General features: G+C 45.5%; 1 protein-coding gene across 11 annotated transcripts in view; it reads left to right on the top strand.

The window, feature by feature from the left end:
* DGKG (diacylglycerol kinase gamma) overlaps positions 1-21,723 on the top strand; it is a 216,274-nt gene that overhangs the window by 127,390 nt on the left and 67,161 nt on the right. For all 11 annotated transcript variants that reach the window (XR_015240176.1, XR_015240177.1, XR_015240173.1 and 8 more), the window contains one exon: positions 20,116-20,206. Coding sequence is in view for 1 of the 11 variants with exons in the window: in XM_025913893.2 (XP_025769678.1) it covers positions 20,116-20,206 (91 nt within the window). In the remaining 10 variants the exon portion in view is untranslated. The remainder of the gene's footprint in view (positions 1-20,115; positions 20,207-21,723) is intronic.

Raw genomic sequence — 21,723 nt, 5'->3', positions numbered from 1 at the left:
CCTTACCTAAGTACCGTAGTATTATTTTGAAGTTTCAATGAAGCAGTTCATTTAAAGTGCTTATTACAGAGGCTTGGCACATTGATGCTAGATTATTATTAATATTCTCATTATTACAAAGACAGAGCCTACATCAAACAATAGTCATTTTAGATGACTCAGAAACCCTTAAAATTCTGCGATTTAATGACTCTCTGAGAGGGACAGATAAATATCTGTTGGTCATAGGATATGAATCATCACTGTAGCAATATATGACACGCTTTTTTTCTCTTCACTTATCTCGATAAAATTTTTTGCATGCATTTAGCATTATGGAGTTTAATACTATATCATAAAGTATCATTACATAATACATTGAAATCGCATTGTAAATAATTTGTAAAATTTAGAAAAGTCGAAGAAAAACCAATCACTCGTAGCACCATCACCGAGAAACAATATTATCATTTTGGCGCATTTCAGCAGTTGACTTGATAAACATATTTTTAAATATTTGTGATAACAGGTTTTTATAAAGTTACACGTACCATTCCTTAAGCAGTTTTTCTTTATACAAGTAATTAAGGCTGAGTGTGGAAAAACAAATAATATTGTCCCCCAGGAAATAAACACTGTTAGCATTGTAACATATTTCTTTCTGCTCCCACTGCACAATTTTGCTTACTTGAGAACACACCGTATACACTGGTTGAAAACACTGTTAACACAGTAGCATGTACAGGTTATGGAGGGAGGCGTATAGAAAGGAGCTGATTAGAGCGAGTTTATCTGCAGGGAGAGTCTTCTCTGATTAGAAAAAAAATCCCAATGATTTTGTTCAGTCAGTATGAGAGTTTTAAAGCTGTCACTACTCAAGTCCCTTTACAGGTGAAGGAACCACTTGATCTGTTCTGCAGCTCTACTTTGGTGGAAGGGAAATTTGAAAATGCGAATCTCTTAGCACAGTTCCTCCTCCTGTGCTCCGTTTTCCTGTGCTAGAGTAAGACCAGTTTGTGTTTTCCGTGACCAGCAGAGGTAGTAGGCGTGGCCATCCGAACTATGTAATGGTGGAGTTGTTGTTTAAGCGCACATACTATCAGTGTGTTTATTAAGGTCCTTGAAGGGTGGTTTTTCCCGATGTTATCAGGATGGCTCCAGCCTACACCGACGGTGGGAGCCATCGTTTATTGAATGTTTTCAGGCATTTCATGTACACTTTACTTTTAACTGGCACAGCTCTCCAAGTATAAGGTGAATATTATGGATCCCTTGTACAGATGAGAAAATGGAGGCTCAGGGAGGTGATGCAGCTTGCTCAAGAACATACAACTAGGTAACAGGGGAGCTGCTATTAAAACCTCCGTCTGACTCTGAAGCCTCCGTTTTTACTGCGGCTCTTCCCTGCATCTCTGCATGCCCAGGTTGGTGCCCGTGACCAAGGAAGCACCCAAGCAAGAGACTAGAGAAGGACCACGGAGACAATGAGCGGCCCCATGAGAAAACCTTCAGTAAACCAAAATATATTTTGTTTTGTTTTGTTTTTTGGAGAGGAGGAGCAGAGAATGTGTTGGGACTTGGCCTCAAGTGTGTGAAGGACTCACAACAGGAAATACTGACCACACCTTCTTACTTTTCATCTCGGCTCAGAAAAGAATGAGAGGGGGGGAAATGTGCTTCTCAAGTGAGGAATTGCTATTTTGGGTGAAAGGAAGAATCTCCTGGCCTGGAGACCCATTAAAGGCTAAAATGAGTTATTGAGAGAAGTTATGGAGTATCTTGCAAAGGGTTTCTAAAAACAGAAGCCAGACTCATTCATCTGGGATGACAAACGCACCATCTTCTCTGAGCCCCAGGGGTGAGCGTATTGTACCCACCAAACGAGAGTCCTCTGCTTCCCGCCCAACAAGCAACTGGGGTGTCCCCTAGGAGACCTTTGCCTCCTATTTGTTCCTCAGCTCCCAGCTGGTCCCCACGATGCCCCCGCTAAGGATTGCCTCAGCAGCCCCCTGGCCATCTCGATGCTCTTTCTTCTCAGGCCCCCAGTTTGGTAGCTGCCCATGTGTCTATCCTGTTTCTGTTGCACAAGCACCTGCTGTCACAATCCATGCCCCATTTTATAGAATTTAAAGTCGCCTGCCTTGCCTTTGGGACCCTTTATAAACATCTCCCAAACACCAGTCCAGCCTTATCGTTTGCTTGCTCCACTGCTCTCCCCTGGCCCACTCTGCCCTTAACTCCTCAGTCTAGTATGGCATCTCCTTCTGGGGCCTAATCATCACCTATTGCTTGTTTCCAAATACAGTCCAAAATATTCGAAACACTCCCTCCCTGACCAACCCCAGCCCTGGCCTCCACTTTCTCTTACAATCCACCTACAAGGTTTTTGATACATTTTTTCCCCACTTTGATTTTTTCCTCCTTGTCTTCTATCCGTCGTTGTTCTGAGGCTACACTGTTCTTTCTCCACCTCATTCCTAAGCTTGCTCACTCAGAGAAGTGAACCGTTTTTGGGGATCCACTGACCTAAAAAGCAGAAGAATGCTGCTGCGCATGTTCCCTCATTTGGCCCAGACGTGTTGAGCATCTATTTGGTGTCAGTATTGTGCAGGGACTGAGGAAATATGGATTACCACAGCCCCTATTTCCAGCAGCCCATGGGCTAGTTGGGAAGATGAGCTTGTACAGAAGCTATCACCAACTGTATTCGTTTCCTAAGGCTGCCATGACATATGACCACAAACTGGGTGGCTTCCAACAACAGAAATTGATTCTTCCACAATTCTGGAGGCTAAAAGTCTGAAATCAAGGCGTCAGCAGGATTGGTTCCTTCCCAGGCTCTGAGGGAGAATCTGTTCCATACCTCTCTTCTTGCTTCTGGTGGTTGCCAGGAATTCTTGGCATTCCTTGGCTTGTAGCTGCAAAACTCCAGTCTCTGCCTTCGTCTTCACATGCATCCTCCTTCTGTATCTCTGTGTCTCTGTCAGATTCCTCTCTTCTTATAAGGACACCAGTGATTGGATTGGGCCCACCCTAATCCAGTATGACATCATCTTAACTTGATTACATCTGCAAAGACCCTATTTTCAAATACAGTCACATTCACCAGTGCTGGGGTTAGGACTTCAACAAAGCTTCTTGGAGAAGACAGTTTAACCAACCACACTAACCCTCCCTCAAGCCCTCACAAAAGAAGGAAATCTAATATGGCAGGCTTTGTTTTAACATGGAGACAAGAATAATGAGTGTTGTGAAAGCACCTAACTGAGAAAGTGGGATTAGACTTCAGAAGGAAGGTTCTATTTGAGTGTGAGATTGAGAGAAAAATGGGAATGCCCTGAGTAAAGAAGGAGCTGGGTGCATGCTAGGAGGAGAGATGCAGGCTGGGCAAAGGGGTGAGAGGACCCTGGATGTGAGGAGAGGGGCTGATGGTTCTGAGGTGAGGTGGAAAGGCAGGTGGGAGAGCGCTGTGGCAGGATCTCAACATTCTGCACAGGAGTTTGCACTTTATCCTACAGGTGAGTGAGTGGATGGGAAGGGAGTCAGTCAGCAAATACTTTTTGAATAGGTCAGTGAGGGAGTGAATTATCTTTTGAAGTATTTCCAGAGCCAAAATTTCAGGGCTCCTAGAAACAGGGGGAACTTTATACTGAAATGTATGGGTGTACAGGGTGTTAGGTCAGAGAGAGACCCAGAGACAGAGAAGATAATCCTCAGGGAGACAGAAGGAAGAGGGCTGTCAGGAGAGAGGGAACAAGAATCAGTTCTGCTAATCTAAGGGAGTTCGTACGTCAAAGGGCCTGAAAAACTGTGGAAACCAACCACGGAGCTTTGTGTCACAAGCCCTGAACGGTGAAGCACGCTGTTAGGTTGTGGAAGTAGAAATCCATATTGACAAAAATTCCAGATGTCATTCTCTGTTCCTCAGATTCTCTCATGCAGACGTTGGCTCGGGTGGCCTTTAAATTTAGCATAGGTGGCTCAGTCGGTTAAGTGTCAGACTTAGGCTCAGGTCATGATCTCATGGTTTGTGGGTTTGTGGGTCTCTGCGTCAGCTCTGTGCTAACAGCTTGGAGCCTGGAGCCTGCTACGGATTCTTTGTCTCCCTCTCTCTCTGCCCTTCCCCTGCTTGTGCTCGCTCTCTCTCTCTCTCTCTCTCTCTCTCTCAAAAATAAATAAACATTAAAAAAATTTTTTTAATTTAGCTTGGAATGCTTTTTGTTTTTATCTCCAAAGAAAAAAATATCAGAGTTTATTATCCCTCTGTTATACTGACTAATTAGAACCTTGGAGAATTATCATCCTTTTGCATTAGGAGCATCTCTGTGATAAACCAGCATCCATCTTTACATGTAGAGCTGGTGTGATTAGCATATTCAGTCTGATATATTTTCCTTAAACTTTTCATATTTGCACCTGTTTTATTAAAAAGCCATTGAAAAACAATAGGTATTCTCAAGAAATATTTGAGTGATTAATTTTAATCCTTCATTTAAATCAACATTTACTAAAGACAATTCTAATGCATCTGTTACTTGGCCAGATGAAATTGTGAAAGCAGCCTTTTTCTGTACTCCTCAGGAAACTCAGTAACTCGCTGATGAAATAAGTATATTATCTCTTCAGAAACCCTGGGCAAATGGCTTTACAACTCCATATGTTAGGCTGTGTTCCCCTTCCATGAAATGTAGATACTAATAACTAGGCTTCTTTCACTGCATCCAAAGTCGGAAGGACTGAGTTTTAGCTCCCACCCTTTCTCTTACTTATTCTCTGTCCTTGGGAAGGTCACTCACTTCTCTGATTCTTTAACTTCCCGGTGTGTAAAATGGAAATTACAATTATCTCAGGTGATGCTTTTGAGAATTAGAGTAGATAAATGAATGGATTTGAAATCTTCAAGGTGTTGGTGTCATGCTGTTGATTATGATGGGAATTTGTAAGAACATGCAGCAGTACATAAGCAAGTACACTGTAGACTCTCTCATTCCAGTGTAAAGTGATAAAGACTCTTATCTGTAATAATAAGTTACAGACTCCAAGCTTTGGACAGGACTTGAGGTTTTACCCTCTTCCCAGAGTAAGCATCCTTCTGTAAACACCCCTGCGAGAGGGATCATCACATCTCTACTTTGAAGATTATAGATCTCTACTTTGAAGATTGTAGGAGTGTTTAATTTCCTTTTTCTTTTGGCTTTACCACTTCACCTTTCACTAAGAAAGTATTTTCCCTAGCTTCTAATGCTCTTCAATGAAAGAGAGGCTCTCCTCATTCCAAGAAGGCACTTATACCCTCAGATTGCTAAAGCATCAGGGACTTAAATAATTGCTAAATAGTCATGTTTATTGAACCTACACTTAGATTGAAATTCCTCATTGTCTAGTAACGAGATGTCTTCTATTCTGTTAAATGAAGAGTCCCTTTAATCTCGAAAGTGGACCTTTTTGGAGAGCATTCCAAAGTGCCAATCAAGCCAAGTGCCTTACCTTGCCTTTGAACTCAATGGGCTGAAAGTGTGTCTGTAATCTCTAGCTTGGGATTACCACTGGGCAAAAGGTGGTAAGAACACTGTGAGTGAATTAAAACCCCAAACTGTTAAGTCTTAGTGAAACCTTTATTGGAGCTATCAAAACAGTCCTATTAATTAGCATTCTAAGTAATCAGGTTGTCCCTTTCCTCTTCTATATCACCTGTCCCTGGACTTGAGCAGGGAGGAGAATAGAGGTGCTCATCATCAGACTTTCTGCAGACATGTGCAGGGTTGAGGTAAAGATAATACAACAGGACACCCTCGGATTTGAGCTAATGGCCTGGTTCATGATTTGTACTTACAATCTTGCTCTCCACCAAACTAGCGATAACTACACTAAAGAAAAATGAAGCAGTTAACAATAAGCCAATGAGTTAGAAAAAAAGAGATTTGAGGACTGGGTAATTTGTCCCTTAATAATCAAGACTTGATAGAATGGTAGCATTCATAATAACCATCATTTGTGCAAAGTGGAAAATTAAGGGGAAAGGTAAACATGAGCTTAAGCTCCTTCTTCAGTAGTTAAAGGACAAGTTCATTACCTGATGTTCTGTGATTTTCAAATAGTTGATAAACCTACCATGTTGTGCCTGACCTATAAACACAAAACAACTGAAAATAGTTTTTCTCCAGAAGAGGTGGACTTGGGGCGATATTTTATTTCTGTGTACATGATCAGTGTAAATACCAAGCCTCAGTCCTTGGCATTAGATACCTATTAGGACTCATAACCAAAGGCACGAGCAGCTCAGATGTGAAGAATCAGGTGGGGAAGGAAGTGGGGAAGACAGATTTGAGGCAGCTCTTAGGAAAATGTCCAGGAGGAAACTACAAAGGTCTCTGTGAGGGGTCACAAATCCAAATGGCAACAGAGGCCAGGCAGTTAATGTAAGTGAGGGAATTGAGAGAGCGTGAGGCTGTCAGGAGTGGTGGGGACTCTGGAAAACTGGAGAGTATGTGCCCTGTATAATGGAAGCAGCCAGCACTCAGCTCCAGCCAATTGCTGCTAGGTTGGAAAGCTACCCAAGTATTAATAAATCTGATTTCTCAAGAGAAGCTGGGATCCAGGTGTGTGTATAATCTTTAAAGCTTCCAATTTTAAAAACCACAGTGCAAGTCAAATGAACACCTTTCCTGGCCTCATAAGATCCATGGGCCTCCAAGTTGTCACAGTGATGCTTAAGAAATATACCTAGGGATGTGGTGAAGGACAATTATTATTTATTTTTCTTGCTTGACCTTGGTCACAAATTACTGGTACTGCACATATAAATTGGTCTCCTACCACAGGAGCAAATGAATGGGCTTCAGGAAGCTTAAGAGATCAGTGTCTTTGCATTGATGAAGGGTTTCTAGATGCCCTAAAAGAAATGATCCAGAAAGAAAAGGGACTCAGAAGGTCAAAGAGAACATAAAGCAAAGTCAGAGTCTGACCAATAGATAGATATGACATGGAAATAAAGAGGAAATGCCCCATCCCTATTTGGGAGAAAAAATTAAAGTATGAGACTGTACCCAAGGAGAATAGACTTGGACCTTACGGAGAAGGGAAAGCAGGACAGCCAACAGACTCATCATGAGGTTTCACGAGAGCCAATAAAGTAGCTTCTCAGGTTGTCTGCTTCAAGCGTGTATCAAAGTAGCATTGGTTAACGTGCATTCCATGGAATGTGAAAAGGAAACTCACAGGAGGACGATCATCAAATACACTTGGGAAATTCCAGGTTTATTGTATTTCTTTTCTGTATGATATTACAGAGCCTTTAATATAGATTCTAACCTACTGAGACCCTGCAAAAGCAAGATATTTAGTTTCCCAAATTTATGTGACCATAGAACTCCCCTACCCCAGAGCAATCATCTGAAATCAGTATTTTGCTGAATTCACTTCGGTGAAACCCCTGCATTAGAGACCAAAAGGAGTGCACATACTCACATAACCCATAGACTATTTCTCCCTCATGCCTGTGGGTGTGGGAAGCAAATAACACATCCAGAAGAATCCTGGTCAGTATTGCTAGTGACTTTGGTGTCTCAGGTAGGAAACTAAGGGACGTGGGTCAGAGGTGATGCTGAAGTCTCTTCCTCAGCCATGAGTCCTAATTTTAGAAGAAACAGGCATGTATGGGGAACACAGAGCTGCTCTGTAGCCGATCTGAGAATGACTGTTCTCCTGGACCATGGATCTCGATGCTGGAATGACAGGCCCCTGGCCAGGAATCAGGAGCTTGTCACATAAACCAAGAGGAATATTTTTGGCCAGAGACTTGAGGACCAAACAGGAGCGCTTTCAAATGCGATTTAAAGGGGATAAAGTAGAATGTTCAAATGAAACTCTAAAATCACAGCCCACGGAGGGGCAGCAGGTGTGAGCTAGAAATAAGAAGCCTGGCAGAGGAGGTGCCAAGCAGTTCTCCCGAGGAACTGGCAGGGAGGAGCAGCGGGGTCACATCCACAGTGGGGACACATTTGCCAATTGCACAGTGAGGGGGCAGAGCAAGCAGGTTGGGTTTCTCAGGGGAGCGGGCATGATCTCCGAGACCATGGAGATTCGTTAGGATCGAACATGCAAGCAGAATGCTATGCTTGTGAGGGTGACAGGTTCACATGATCACAGCCACTGCAGTGGGTGTTAGGAGTGCATACACAAGTATCAGAAGTCACAAACATCAGAGTGGAAGCAAAGCCGAGAGCATATGGATGAGCTTTTCTAAAGGGCAAAATAGAAAGGATTTTGCTGGCAGTGTATATACTACAGTCTTCTCAGGCAGAGTGAGGCTCTGGCTGATGCTTTCCTAGTTAAGATTTTGAAAACTGGCACAGGAAGAAGAAGAAATAGGGATGGGAAGGGGGTATTTATCCAGGCATCTGCCCCATCTAATGAATCGTTGGCTTCCCTTGCTAACATTTTCATGACTTAAAAGGTAGAGGAAGCCAGGAGGGAGCTAGTTAGTCCGTATTTAACTCTGACCAGGAGGTGTCCAGCTGGTTGGTGGTATGGAAGGCACAGGAAACTTAGGAAGAAGTAACCAGATCATCATGCAGTTTTATAACAGAAGGAAGAAATACGATGCGTACTTACGCTGTGCCCCGACTCACCTCCCTACCTCTGCTATTTCCCACTTCCTCTGGCACCTCCAGCCCCATTCCGATAAGAACTCTAGGGTGGTCACCAGGGATTTGAGGGCACAAGAGTCACCATGTCCCTTTCCCAGGAAAGAGTCCTCCAATCCAAATTTGACAAGAAAGGTGCACCACTTATATTTCAAGTTGGAACTCCGAACTCACGAGGCCACAAAGCCAGTTTTATACGTGGCCGTGGAGTTCAGTTGTGCCATTATTCGATGGCGTGTCATATGACCCGTTCTCAGTTAGTATTCCCAACAGCCCTGCAAGGTAGATAATATCCCAATGCAAGATGAAGCAACGATGGCACAGAGACTAAATGACTTGCCCCAGACTACATGGCAAGTAAGTGACTGACCTGTGGCTTGAACTCAGGCCTTTCTGGCTTCTAACCAAAGCTGCGTCTGTTCTGCCAAGCTGTCTCCCAAAACTCGATACATAATGGGTTAATTGGCTCTTGTAGCTTAGCCTGGGAACCCAATCTCAACATAACATTGTTTCTATGGGGAAATGTGCTCAGAGTGACAAACAACTGGCTTAACCAAGGAACTTTTGTAACCTGACCTATCAGAAATCTGGCACGGCCTCATGTTCAGAAAGGCTGGTTGTGGGAGAGAGAGGGGCGAGCAGGCGCATTCATCACTTCAGATACTAGGATGCCATTCCAGTGTAGCTTTGTATTTTCAAGGAACTACAGTCTCAAACGCGTCTACAGAACAACCACCAGAGTACCCACCACAGAGGGTAGATGGGAGGACCACATGAGGGACCCTTTGGTTTGTAAAACAGCAAGCGCAGTTCTAGCACACGATAAACACTGGGAAAGTGGAGACAGAGATGATTCTCAACAGATGGAGATGATTCTCAAGGCAGAGTTCTGCTGTCTCTCTCAGGGACCCACCTGGCAATCATAGTAGGGTGCGGGGGTGGACCTGTTTCTGGGGCCTTCCTCTGCTCACCCGGATGGTTTCTAGTTTCTGGCCTTAGTTGGTGGGGACCCAGGAAGTGGCCTTCCTCAGCACGAGCTCAGAGGCAAAGTGGCCTGCCTTTTCTAGGTGTTGGGGGCTTATGTTGTAACCAGCCATCCTCGCCCACCTGGGCCTTAACTGTCCTCACCCGGCCTTCAAAGACCAGCTTCCCTTGCTGATGGATGTGTGAATGCTAGTAAAGCATAGTTCGGAGTCAAAAAGGCACACAACAGCTAAGCAATCATTACAGAACCTTAGACACACACATCCCCACCTGCCTTTGCCCCTTTCCCTCCGGGTGCATGATTTCTTTTTGTCCAGGTATTTGACTTTGCTTTCTGAGAGGGCAAGCTTATTTAGAGCCCTCTAGCGCCAGCCAAATCAGCCTGAGGGGGATTTTCATTCCACGAATAAATCTTCAAAGGAAGAAAGGATTGCTAAAAGCAGCCAAACTCTGTGCGATTTTTAATATTTTATTTTATTTTTTGGAGGGGGGAAGGGAGCAATGTTCTCTTGGCAAGGACAGATACTGATTGGAAAAACACTCCAGAGACTCAGGCCCCTCAGGAGAGAAAAACCCTAGCTGCCTCACCAGCTGTCGCTCCTGAGGGTCACCCCCAAAGTGGCAGGACCACATGGTGGCATTCACATCACTGTGGCAGATATCAAGTAGGGCTCTGGGGACTCTAGAGACCCCGCTGCGTCAGAGAGGCCATACCTGTGAGCATGCTCGGTAACAGTATCAGAAAAGCCTCCCTGTCTTGGCCTGGGTGTATGCCTGCACATGCACACACACACACACACACACACACACACACACACACACACACGTGTCCTTGGGTCTGCGCTGGGGGAGGATCAGATCCCAGACTTTGTCAGGCTTCGTGCTGGAGTCCTGCCCTTAGGCAGAGACTTTGTCAGGTGCCAGACAGAAATGGGGAGAGCTTACCAAAGGAAAATATGTCCATACTCCATGGAAACACAATGTCTTGTGTGAAAGAGAAGGGTCTCCGTACAGAAGGGGTAGATGCTCTGGACCCCAGACTCCATTGAAATGGTGGAGAGGCTGCCCAGTGGGTTTGGCCCTTTGTTATGCTAGGACAAGAATGGAGAGAGGAGGCCAATAAGGAGGCCCAGACCAGAGACTCTGTGGAGAAGAATGCCACGGGGCTCTGAGCAACCAGAGAGTTGCAGTCTCTTGGCCGTGCCAGATGTGAATAAAGCCAGCCCACAAACACAACGGAGAATGGTCAGCAGCTTTGCAGTCGTGAGCCCCTGTGCCTCTGGCTGACTTTTCCACTTCTCTCAGATGTATCCAGGGCATAGCAACAGAAGCCAGGGCAGGTGGAAAGGTAAGGGACAAACAAGGACTAGAAGTTGGGAGCTGGGCCTTGGATTCCAGCCAGTGGATTACCAAGGACTGGTCTCAGCTTCCTAATCTGTACCATGAGAAGGCTGCTCTGCCTTAGAAGAGAACCGCCATCCAGAGCTGGTATGGACTAGCAGTTCTGCATGTACCCTTTTACCATCACATAGTGCACTATTCTTATTCATTCCTCATCACTCTCCACCATGGGTGCCATATTGAATAAGATTTCTGTCAGCCATAAAGCTGTTTCAAGTAATAATTTGTTTTCCCATTTTTATTATTTGGCAACATCCATTTACTATTCAATCAGTGCCTCTGGTTACCAAGAGGTGACCAATGTAATTGGTTTATTTCCATTCCATGGCAAAAAATTTTAACCCACTGGTGAGCCTGTGCAGTCTTCATTATGAGTAAATGCACAAATACTATTTCACATTAAGAAATGTTGACAGCAACTCATGGACTCCTTTCATACTTTGGAAGATTCCTTGGAACCTGTGATCTTCTGGCTGGGAATCCCCGGACCCCAAAGACCCCTTAAGTGCAAACGATCTGTCATCTGTGATTTTACAGGTAATTTTTTACACATGAAAATGAGTTAAGTGTCTTCAGAGGTTATTAAGAGGATTCCATATTTGTATTATAAAATACATTCCAGGCAAGTTCTTCCTCCTTTGTTGGCCTTTCTGTTTTCTTTAGCTCCTTTCTTGAGCTCTTCCCTCTTTTTTGTTCCCCACATTTCTGCCCACCCCCTCCTAGTCTCCGGTCACCAGTGCTCCAATCTGTTCACCACCCTAGATTTTTCTGAGTGCCATGATCCCCAGTGTGGAAAATAGCCAGCAAATACCTTGCCCCTTGAAGCTGAAATACACTGAGCCAAGACAAATCTGTTGGCAGGAACAGTGGGCACAAGAGTCACACTCAGAGAACAAAAACAGCTATTTATAAAGCCTCCTTCCTGATTGCTGGGGGCTCACTTTCCCTTATACTAGAGGGGCCACTGCCCCCTCTTGGAAAAGATTCTTCCATCCACAGCTCCGTGCCTGAGGGTCATGGAGTACCCATTCCAGTGAGCAGTGAGAACAGGGGACAGCATGCAGGCTGGATTAGATGTGGTGACAAGCTTTCTGATGGGCCAGGGCAGCTGGGTGTGCGGGTGACACAGATGGCCTCTGAAGCACCTGTGAGGTAACGGTCACGGGCCCCTTATAGGACTTAATATCCTGGCCTTAGAACCAAGCCCACCTGCCTCGGCTCCTTTTTTTTTTTTTTTTTTTAAACCTTCCTTTGATCTAAACTGTAGTTAACACCATTACTAAACTTGGAATTCAAATAGTGTAAAATGTTAACAGATAAAGTATTCTCGCTATTATTACTAACGTTCATCATTCAATTATAATTCAACTCAAATTGCATTTGCTCTTTCTGTGTGGCTATCCCATCTGCTTGATTTTGCTAGATTATCATTTGCCTTAGTCACCTGACACTAGTCTACTGTCTTCAGTAGTGGTAGCAATAGTGCCACCAGTAACTCAACAGACCCATAAGGGTAAATTAACTGAAATTATTTGCCTTGTGTTGTAGTTGAGCTGAACCTTATGAAAATTTAGAATGAATGTAGTAAAGTAGCCTGTTGACATGGCATAGTTTTCCCCAGGTGTGTTTTTGGCCTTTTGAAAAATGGAACTCATTGCCACCTCTAATAATCAGATTTTACATAAAAACGCGTATTTCTGGCTTCTCTTTAAAAGATGGCAGTTCTGGCAATACTTGGGTCCACACCCCTGCATGGCGACAGCGTGGAGCACCTGGGTTCTCTCACCCTATCCCGTGTTGTGTCATCTTGCATTGTTCAGGGAGCTTGGAGAAACCTTAGGAATCAGCCCTTCGTTATAATGAGGAAACTGAGGCCAGGACATCCTGAGTAAGCCATGGTGTCACGTGCCAGTGTGTATGAGAACTAGGGCGGCAAGGCAGACCTCCTGCCTACTGGCCCAGCACACCCTCTACCACATCAGTCCACCCCCCTCCACACAACACAGAACACCATCTTGTGGGTAGCATCTGTTTCACAAGACTGACAAAGAAGGCCTGACTGACTGTTTGAGTCATGACCCACTCAGGGAACCTGATTATCAAAGTCCAAACCACAAAGAGGAATACCATCACTTCAAGGGCTCCTATTTCTAGAAATAGCTGTAGTGTCCTCTTTGTAGCCTTCTAAGCCCAAAGAAATGTTTTCATGTTTTCATGACTTCAAAAGTCTATTGCCCTTAAAACTTCCTATATTATCAGAAAAGGGCCGTCAGAAGCTCATTGCCTTTGCTGGTAAAAATGCCCAGCAGCTAGCTTGGTTTTACTTGTGGATATCCTTGAAAACAGGCTATTCATAGGCTGTCAGGATCATGACTGAATCTAGCTCAAAATTGCTGACAAATACTAAAGAACGTTTTTTAATTAGTCTCATTTCACCCTTATCTGTCAAATGAAAAGACTCAACTTACCAGTGTGCAATTGATGTTATTTTCTTATAAAACGGGGGGTGGGGGGAGATTAAGAAAACCCAAAAATAGAATCAACCCACGGTGTCACTGCTGCTGTTTGCCTCTCCTCTATGTGACTGAGAGGCCCCTGAAGCCCAGACAAGGGTTCTTCTGCCTCAAGCACGGGCTCAGCTGGGTAGTTTAGAGCCTGACAGTGAACCCAGGAATTTCTTGGACATGGAAACCAGCCTCAGGATAACTGGTTAAGGATTAGTCATCTCCAGCTAAAAGGTGATTATGAGAAGGAAAGACATGATGAGCCAAAAAAAACTCAGGAAGAGAGATGCAGAAAAAACATTCCAGAAGTCATTAAAAACACGGTTAGCTTCATTTTCTTCAAATATAGTGGCTGCCTGGGGTAGACCCCCACCCCCCACCCTACTCCTGCCCCTACTCTTGCAGCAGTAGGGGAATGAGTCTCCCGGTGATTGCATCTCCTAGCAACAAGAAAGAACAGTTAGTGAGTACTTACCATGCATTAAACACTGCTTGGTGCTCTATATTTGCCACATGAGCTTCACAACTTTGTTGGGTAGAAAACAATATTCCCATTTCATACAAGAAACGAAGCTTCAAAGAACTTAAGTCACTCACCTAGCCAGTAAGTGGCAGAACACCAAATGCATGTTCTTGTACAACTAAAGGTGAAACAGACAGAAACTGGTGCCATAACCATCCAACTGACAGTAAGGTGTCTGGGGAGACATCTTCAAAAGAGAAGGCGGCACACTGGCATTCAGACTCTGGTTGGCAAGGTGGGATAGGGGCTACAAATTGTAGAGTATCACATGCCTACAGGGTTTTACCAAAGGCTTTGGGAAAGTGCTGGTGCTGATCAAGGAAAAGGAGAAAAGGGAAGACGAGGCAAAGGAGAATGCATACATCGATCTGTGAAATTTTTATTGGGAGCAACAGTACCTCTTCATAGAGTTCTCCTGAGACCAAAAAGAGATAATATATGTGAAATGCTTAGCAGAGTACAGAATCAAAAGGCCAAAGCCTGGTTCCAGATCAACAAGAAACCCGTCAGCCCTCCATGCTACACAGATCTGCTCTGACAGTGTAGACAGAACCTAAGAATCCTGGTTACTGCTCACCTGGTGTCTTGGTATGCAATGAAAATAGGCTGGGAGTTTGGTTTCCTTCCTGATCTTATGAAGGTGGAGAAAAGGGGCAACCAGGAACCTGCAGGGAACCCTGCCTCAGATAAGCCTACTGGTGAAATTCTCGGCAACAACACGCCAACATATATAAAGAAAAGTTTTGTGTTATGTCACCTGGCTTGAAGCCAAGCTCCACCTCAGGGCCCGCCATTAATGGTTGACCTCAATTAGGCAGGGTTCTGGGAGGCACCTTTACCGTTGTCCCAGTAGCAGGCTCTTCCTTTCTCCATCTCTACCCCCATGGCCTCTGCCTTCGTACTTTCAACCATTTTGGTGGCTAGGATTGAAACAACCAAAATAATTTCCCTTTAGATGATCTCAAATGAAGGCTAGTGTCTATTTTTCTGATTAACCAGATAAGTGAGCTTCATTATGAAGAGAGTGTTTTGATTACTGAGAGGACATTGGCAACATTCAGTCAACAAACTTAATGTGGTTAGAGGAGGAGGGCCGTCCATAGACCAAGACCTGTTCTAGATGATATTACATGTCTCCTAAACTGGTTTGCCTTCTAACATTCCCTGTTCCACTCTGCTGGGGATGGTTCAAGGGCACTGCCCCTGCCCCATTTCCAGGTGAGCTGAGAGAAGGAAATGTACAGGGTGTCCAAGGAGCTTGTGGCTTTACTAGGATCAGTTCTGGTCTCCCTGACTCTCTGTGTAGATTCAAAACCAGGAGCTTCCTATGACAGATTCAATGCAAACTCCTCTAGAACTCCCCTGGCCACTGGGAGCTGTGAGGGCCTGACACTCTGCATCAGGCAGTATCTCCTAGGATGGAATGTAACCACTAACACCCCAGGTCCCCAAGTACACGCATTTAACAAGCTGGTGAAGGAGAACCACAGCAATCTAGTAAGGGCAATAGGAACACACACCACCACACCACAGAGTTTGCAAAAGCATGCTATGATACAGGGGCAGGGTAGCGGGGCACAGACAGGGTTGGGTCCCGCTCTGCGCTAACTCACTTTGCAACCGTAGACAAGTTATTTATCTTCCCCAGATCTTAATTTCCTTACTTGTAGCAATAGTATCTACCCCGCAGGGTTCTTCAGAGACTTGAAAGAGATGGCATATGTAAAATGTTTAGCGGCCATGGGTATAGGCCATGGGAATGGAATGTATTCACTTCTAACTAAACCGTGCCTGGGTTAAAAAAGAAGTAAAAGCTCTTAAATTTTGGACACATAGTCTTCTGTGTTTAAATGTTCAAATGTTAGTGTCTCGGTGAAGCTATTCAAAGAATGTAAGCTCTGTGAGGCCAGAGACCCTTATTCATCACTTACCTCCAAAGCTTACACAGTGCCTCACCCATAGTATGGCTCAACAGATGTTCTATGGATGGATGCATGGATAGATAGGCCAAAACACAAAAGTGCTGTCCTTCAATTGCAAAGGGGGCTGCCACCGGAGAATTGATTTCCTCCGTCCCTCTCTCAGTGAATGGCACCTGCCATGTCATGCTAAGGTAAAAATCTGGACTTCACTGTGACCATTCTTTCTCATTCACTCTTCACAACCAATCAGCTCTGTCAGTTCTACCTCCTAAATTTTAGCTGGTGAATGCACTCTCTTCTCCATAACTCTCCTGTCACTGCCTTTGTTCCTTGGCCTTCCCAATTCTGTTCTGTTCTACACCACCTGAAAACTACTCTCTGGGCCTCCGGTCTGTACCCAGCCCTTCTAAGCCGCTCTCCACACTTGGGACAGAGTGATTTTTAAAAAGCACAGATTTGATCAGGTCATTACTGCCACCCCGCACCCCCAAACCCTCGCCAGCAGCCTCACTTAAGGATGTTCCATGACACACTGTAGACTTAAAGATAAAGCCCGAACACCTAAGCATGGCATTCTCAGCCTTCACAAATGTGCTCCTGTCTGCCTCTCTAGCCTTACCTGGCCAATCACCAACCCACCCACCTTGGGCTCCAGGGCATCTGTAGCAAGTTTATGTTCTCTCTTGCCCTGTGCCATTGCCTGGGCTTCTTCCTCTTCCTGGAGTGCTCTTCCTCCACCTTCCCTGTTCTCTTCCACATTCTTCAGAACTCAACCTTGCCATCACGCCCCTGGATTGCTTTCTCTGATTGCCCCTGGCCCAAGAATTGGATGTCCTTCTTCCTAGGTACTCCCAGTGCTTAGGGCTTAGCCCACAACTGTGTGAGCTTTTTCCCTGTCTGTCCTTCCCAGGTGCCTGGCTCACCCAAAACACTCATAGTGCAGTGTTTTATCTTCAGTGTACCTAGTACACCCCCATCTAGTTCTGGCACAATGACTTTCTTTTTTTTTTTTTTAATCCCTGCTTTCATGAAGCTTATATTCTCTCTCTCTCTCTGTTTTTTTTTTTAATGTTTATCTGTTTTGAAAGAGAGCGAGAGCCAGTGGGGGAGGGGAAGAAAGGGAGGGAGACAGAGAATCCCAAGCAGGCTACACACCATCGGCACAGAGCCTGATCCAGGGCTCGAGCTCACGAACCATGAGATCATGACCTGAGCAGAAATCAAGAGTTGGATGCTTACCCAACTGAGCCACCCAGGTGCCCCGGCACAATGAATTTCTCGAATTGATAAATATTTTGTCACACCATTCACTTTCTCAGAAGCATATTCATAATCAACATCACGTCTTTGGATGTTGTGGGACCAGGCAAGATAATTAGCCAAGGATTAGAGTATGGTCTATAACTCCAGAAAAATCTATCAGAATAAACATGTGGAGAACATGTTTATAACTAAACGTCAAGACATGATCCAACAAATATGATCACACATTTTTTTGTCCTAGAAAAATTTGCACATATAATATTTACAGCCACCCAATCTGATCTGTCATTTTTGCCCTACTATGTTATCCAAACATGCCAACTCAAGACACTGAATTAATAGCCAGTATGTAAGCGACTAATGTTCTTGGTGAGCTTGCTATGCAGTAAGCATTATGTGAAGTGCTTTGCAATCACTTGCAAAGTGATTTAATCTTCTCACCCTCTGAAGCACATCTTTTTATTATCGCCATCTTACAGATGAGGAAACTAAGGCGTAACACTTGCCAAAGATTACACAGGCAGCAATGGACATCTTACCAGCAGGAGATGAGTGGTCTGTTTGATCCTCTCAGTCATTCTGCTACACTGACCTAACCATGACCTCTTAACCTTATTAGATTATCAGAAGAGCCACTTCTGGGCAAAAATAGCTGGTGGCTTCCGGAAATTTTTATTAAAACCCTAAATCTCCTGGCAATAACTTTCAAAAGTCATGATTCAGACCAGAAGTGATATTTGAAAATGGAATCACAATGCAGGTCTCTTGGCTACAGAGATGCTTTCGCTGCTGGAGAGGAATGCTCAACCTTGACATTTATGACAATCTGTGTTTTTCCTGTCATGGGGCTTTCGCCATCATTGTCTATTGAAAGGCACTGGCCCTCATTTAATCCTCCCTGAAGAATCCTGTCAGGCTTAATCCGTCTGTCCTGTTCCTTGATTGCCATTTCATTGAGATCTAGAGGAATGTGTCTTAAAGTCCTGATAGCTGACTACCTACATAATGATCCCCTGGCCACTCATAAAAATGCATATTCCTGGGCCCCATATCTATCGCATAGAGTCTCTACAGATAGAAGCCCAAGAAGCAGCATTTTAATTGCATTCTCCAGGCAATTCTTACGAATACCAATGTTTCAGAACCACAAATGTGGTCTCCGCATCCTCACAGCTCCCAAGTGTGCTCCCTGGACCAGCACCAGCAGCTTGCTAGAAAACACAAAATTCTTAGGCCCCAGTCCTGAACAACTGAATCAGAAGTTGCATTTTAATGAAGGTGATTTGTATTCACATTACTGTGCATACAGAGAACCAGCGATCTAGAACAGTGTTTCCCAATATTTTTCATTTCGTGGCACGCGTGGAAAACAAAAGCACTTGGTTAGCATACAGATGAGAATGCCCAGTATGACAGTGGGGGCTCAGCTCCAACTTGGCCACCCCGAAGACTGAGGGGATCGATACTCCAGGCATGCCTGATTACAGCACACTAGTTGAGTAGCACTGGTCTACTTACAAGTATACCCAAATCTGTTGACTTTCTACATTAGGCGTAACTCCCTATATCTTGCCTATTCTTATTTCCCTCATTACTTATCATTTCTTTTCAAGCACAGGTAGAGTCAGAAAGGCTCCGTCAACTAGGTCTTAGGAATCATCATACAATGGAAGAACACAGTCACATCTTCACATTCCAGGCAGACTCTTTGAGAAATGCAGAGATAAAAAGTTGTCTGTTATTCTGAAGAGTCATCTGCTATGCCCCAAGGAATACGAGGAAGAAATAAGAGCCTTCTGCCCTTCAAAGAATGCTCTTTTCCTCTTAGTTCACAAATCTGAGGATAGAGGATCACCAGCACACAAGGTGGCTTCCTCTTTCCAGAAGAATGTGCCAAGAAAAATGTGATTTTGTTTAATCCTTCCCTGGCCAAATCTGCCATCTTATAAACTGGACAGGTGTCCCTTCTCTTAGCTAGCCCCTGATAATGGGATGACAGTTGGGAGGGAGGGAATGGAAATAGAATACCTTCAGACACATTACTTGCTGAGACGATCTGATCAAAATGATCAAGTGTCCGGACACACCATCTGACTTCGCAAAGCCCCCAGCTACGTGGGAATCCCTTTCCTTCCCCCACTAAAGAAGATGTTGAAAAATTGTAAAGCTCTAAATGTTGAGCTCTTACTTTGAAGCAAATGACGAGATCTACCCCTAAATGAAATATTGTCCTAACCTAAGCAAATACAATTGAGGAAGAGGTGGTGGAGGGAGAACTCTTGCTCCCAAACAACTCCGTTTTTTTCTTCTCTTCTCACTTTATCTGCAAATCTGTGTCTAATTCTCTCCATTCTGCTTCCCTCAGTCAGAGCATGGACAAAGTAGCACGTGTTGGTGGGTTTAGTGTAGGACTATCTCTTCTCTGTGCCAAGACTGAATATACCTCAAGTCTCAAAAGTCTGTCTGATCTTCCCTTCCTACCCCAGCTATACCCAAGAGAGGGCTCTACCTGAAGTCCCTCTGCATTAGCAGTAGAGAGGACCATGATCAGAGAATGGTGTCACTTGTCGCCTCTGGTTGATTTTCATAGAACCTTCCCTTGATCCAGATCCAGAGGCAAACACACCTTTCTCCTGCTCTGACCAGGAAGTTCAGAGCAGTTGGTGGTTCAGCCGAGTAGCCATGATGTCTATGAAATGAACGGGTTTTTCTCTAAGTTCTTTGCCGGAACGGTTGGTGAAAAATCTCTACCCCTATCATCTGATCAACAAGTGCTAAAAACACAGGAGTGGGGAAAGCTGAGGGCTTGGGCCTCCCAGCCCCAGCAGCATAGCCGTGTTGCATGACCGCTTCAAACACATGATACTGAGTCAGCTCTCTGCTTCGTGGCGCAGGATGAAGAACAAACTGTGGTACTTTGAATTTGGCACCTCTGAGACCTTTGCGGCCACCTGCAAGAAGCTGCATGACCACATAGAGTTGGAGGTGAGTCCTCAGGTGGGAATAAGCCTTCTCCGGACCTTAGTTCTGCCCCTGAACTGTCACACACACCCTCAGGACATATCCCCTGGGTCCTGAACAGGTGACCCAGAGTGGAGTCCACTTGTCATATCTCCATCCTATTCCCAAACACCTCTACACCCTCGCTCAGGGTTCCAACCACCGGACCTGCCCTTTTGGGCCCATCCAGAGAACCTTGGGGCTCTGGGGCCTAGAGGTCCATTCCCATCCTCAGCCCTGCCCCCACTGTGGCCTTGCAGTTGCCCCTTCGCAGAGAGGCGAACACTCAGTTGTCGCCAGCACAGAAAGGCAAGCTGCTGGTGGGGAGAGGCAATGTCCCAAAGCTGGTCAAAGCCTGGGAGCAGACACCCCCCCCCCAGCTCGCTCCGCCCCCACTGTCACAGCTGCTTCAAGGAGCCGACTTCAGAGGTACCCCGGGTCGGCTTCGTGGGCATGCAAACTGTGCAGCTGCTCAGAAGAGCCCTCAGCTCAATGCTCTTCTGTCACCATCTTGAAATTCTTGAAAACTTTTTAACAAAGGGCCCTGCCTTTTCATTTTGAACCGGGCCCCTCAAATTACGTAGCTGATCCTGTCGCTAACTCTTCTGGCACTTTTAGCAGCCTGCCTCACACAGTTTGCCTGAGGTTTCCCCCCCCCCGGTTGATAAGCTGCCCGCCTCCCACCCGCTCACCCTACTCCTGCTGGATTCCCCTCAGAAGTCTCTTCACCACTGTGAGAGGGCTTCGTTGGTCTCCGGCCACCTGAAAGGCCAAAGGTCTATGCACAGCAGCTTGCCTCTGCTCTGCGGGTCCTCGGGCCGTTGGTTCCCTTGCCCATGGTTCTCAGCTACCACACCATCTTCCCGTGGGATTCATGCCTGTCGCCTTGTTTTCACTTGAGAAAAACAAATGAAAGAGGCAGCCAAAGAGTTCAGCCAGGGTGGGCCCGCCCTGGCCCACCAGCTTTGTCCCTAAGCCTGAATTAGCAGTCAAGTTGGGCCTGGGCACCGCTTTGAGGAGGCGCATTTGGCCTAAAGCAGTGTGGGAAAGCCCCACCATTCCCTGCAGAAGGCAGCCTGTGCGCGCAGGGAGTTTTCACAAACAAAACACAAAGCCAGAGATTCTGTGCTTCTATTTGACTCATCTGCCTGCCTCTCCCCTCCGTTGCCGGGTTACCAATCCTAGAGTGGGAGGATCTGGTCAGGGCTAATCCCTAGAACTTTTGGCCAGCTCAGGGCTCAGTTGGAGGGCAGAAAGGCCCAGGAGCCAGGGCTCTGTGTCCCCAGGTGGGACCAGCTACACCTGGGAGAGGCTGAGGAGCTAGCCCACCTCTCTGAATCCACTGCCTGGGAGAGAGCTGCAGAGAAGGAGGGCAGGGCTGGGCTCGGAGCCTGAGCCCGGCCAACAGAAATGTGTGTGCATTTCTCCCGTTGGCATGATCGCCTGCTGGGGTCTCTTTAAATATACCCCGAGTGAGGGACAGCCCCAGCCTAACCACTGCC

The sequence above is a fragment of the Puma concolor genome, chromosome C2 (genome assembly GCF_028749965.1).
Source record: "Puma concolor isolate L17-30 chromosome C2, mPumCon1.1.hap2, whole genome shotgun sequence".
In the NCBI taxonomy this organism is placed as follows: domain Eukaryota; kingdom Metazoa; phylum Chordata; class Mammalia; order Carnivora; family Felidae; genus Puma; species Puma concolor.
Note: the sequence above shows the minus strand (reverse complement) of the source record. Positions and strands in the feature narration are given on the sequence as shown.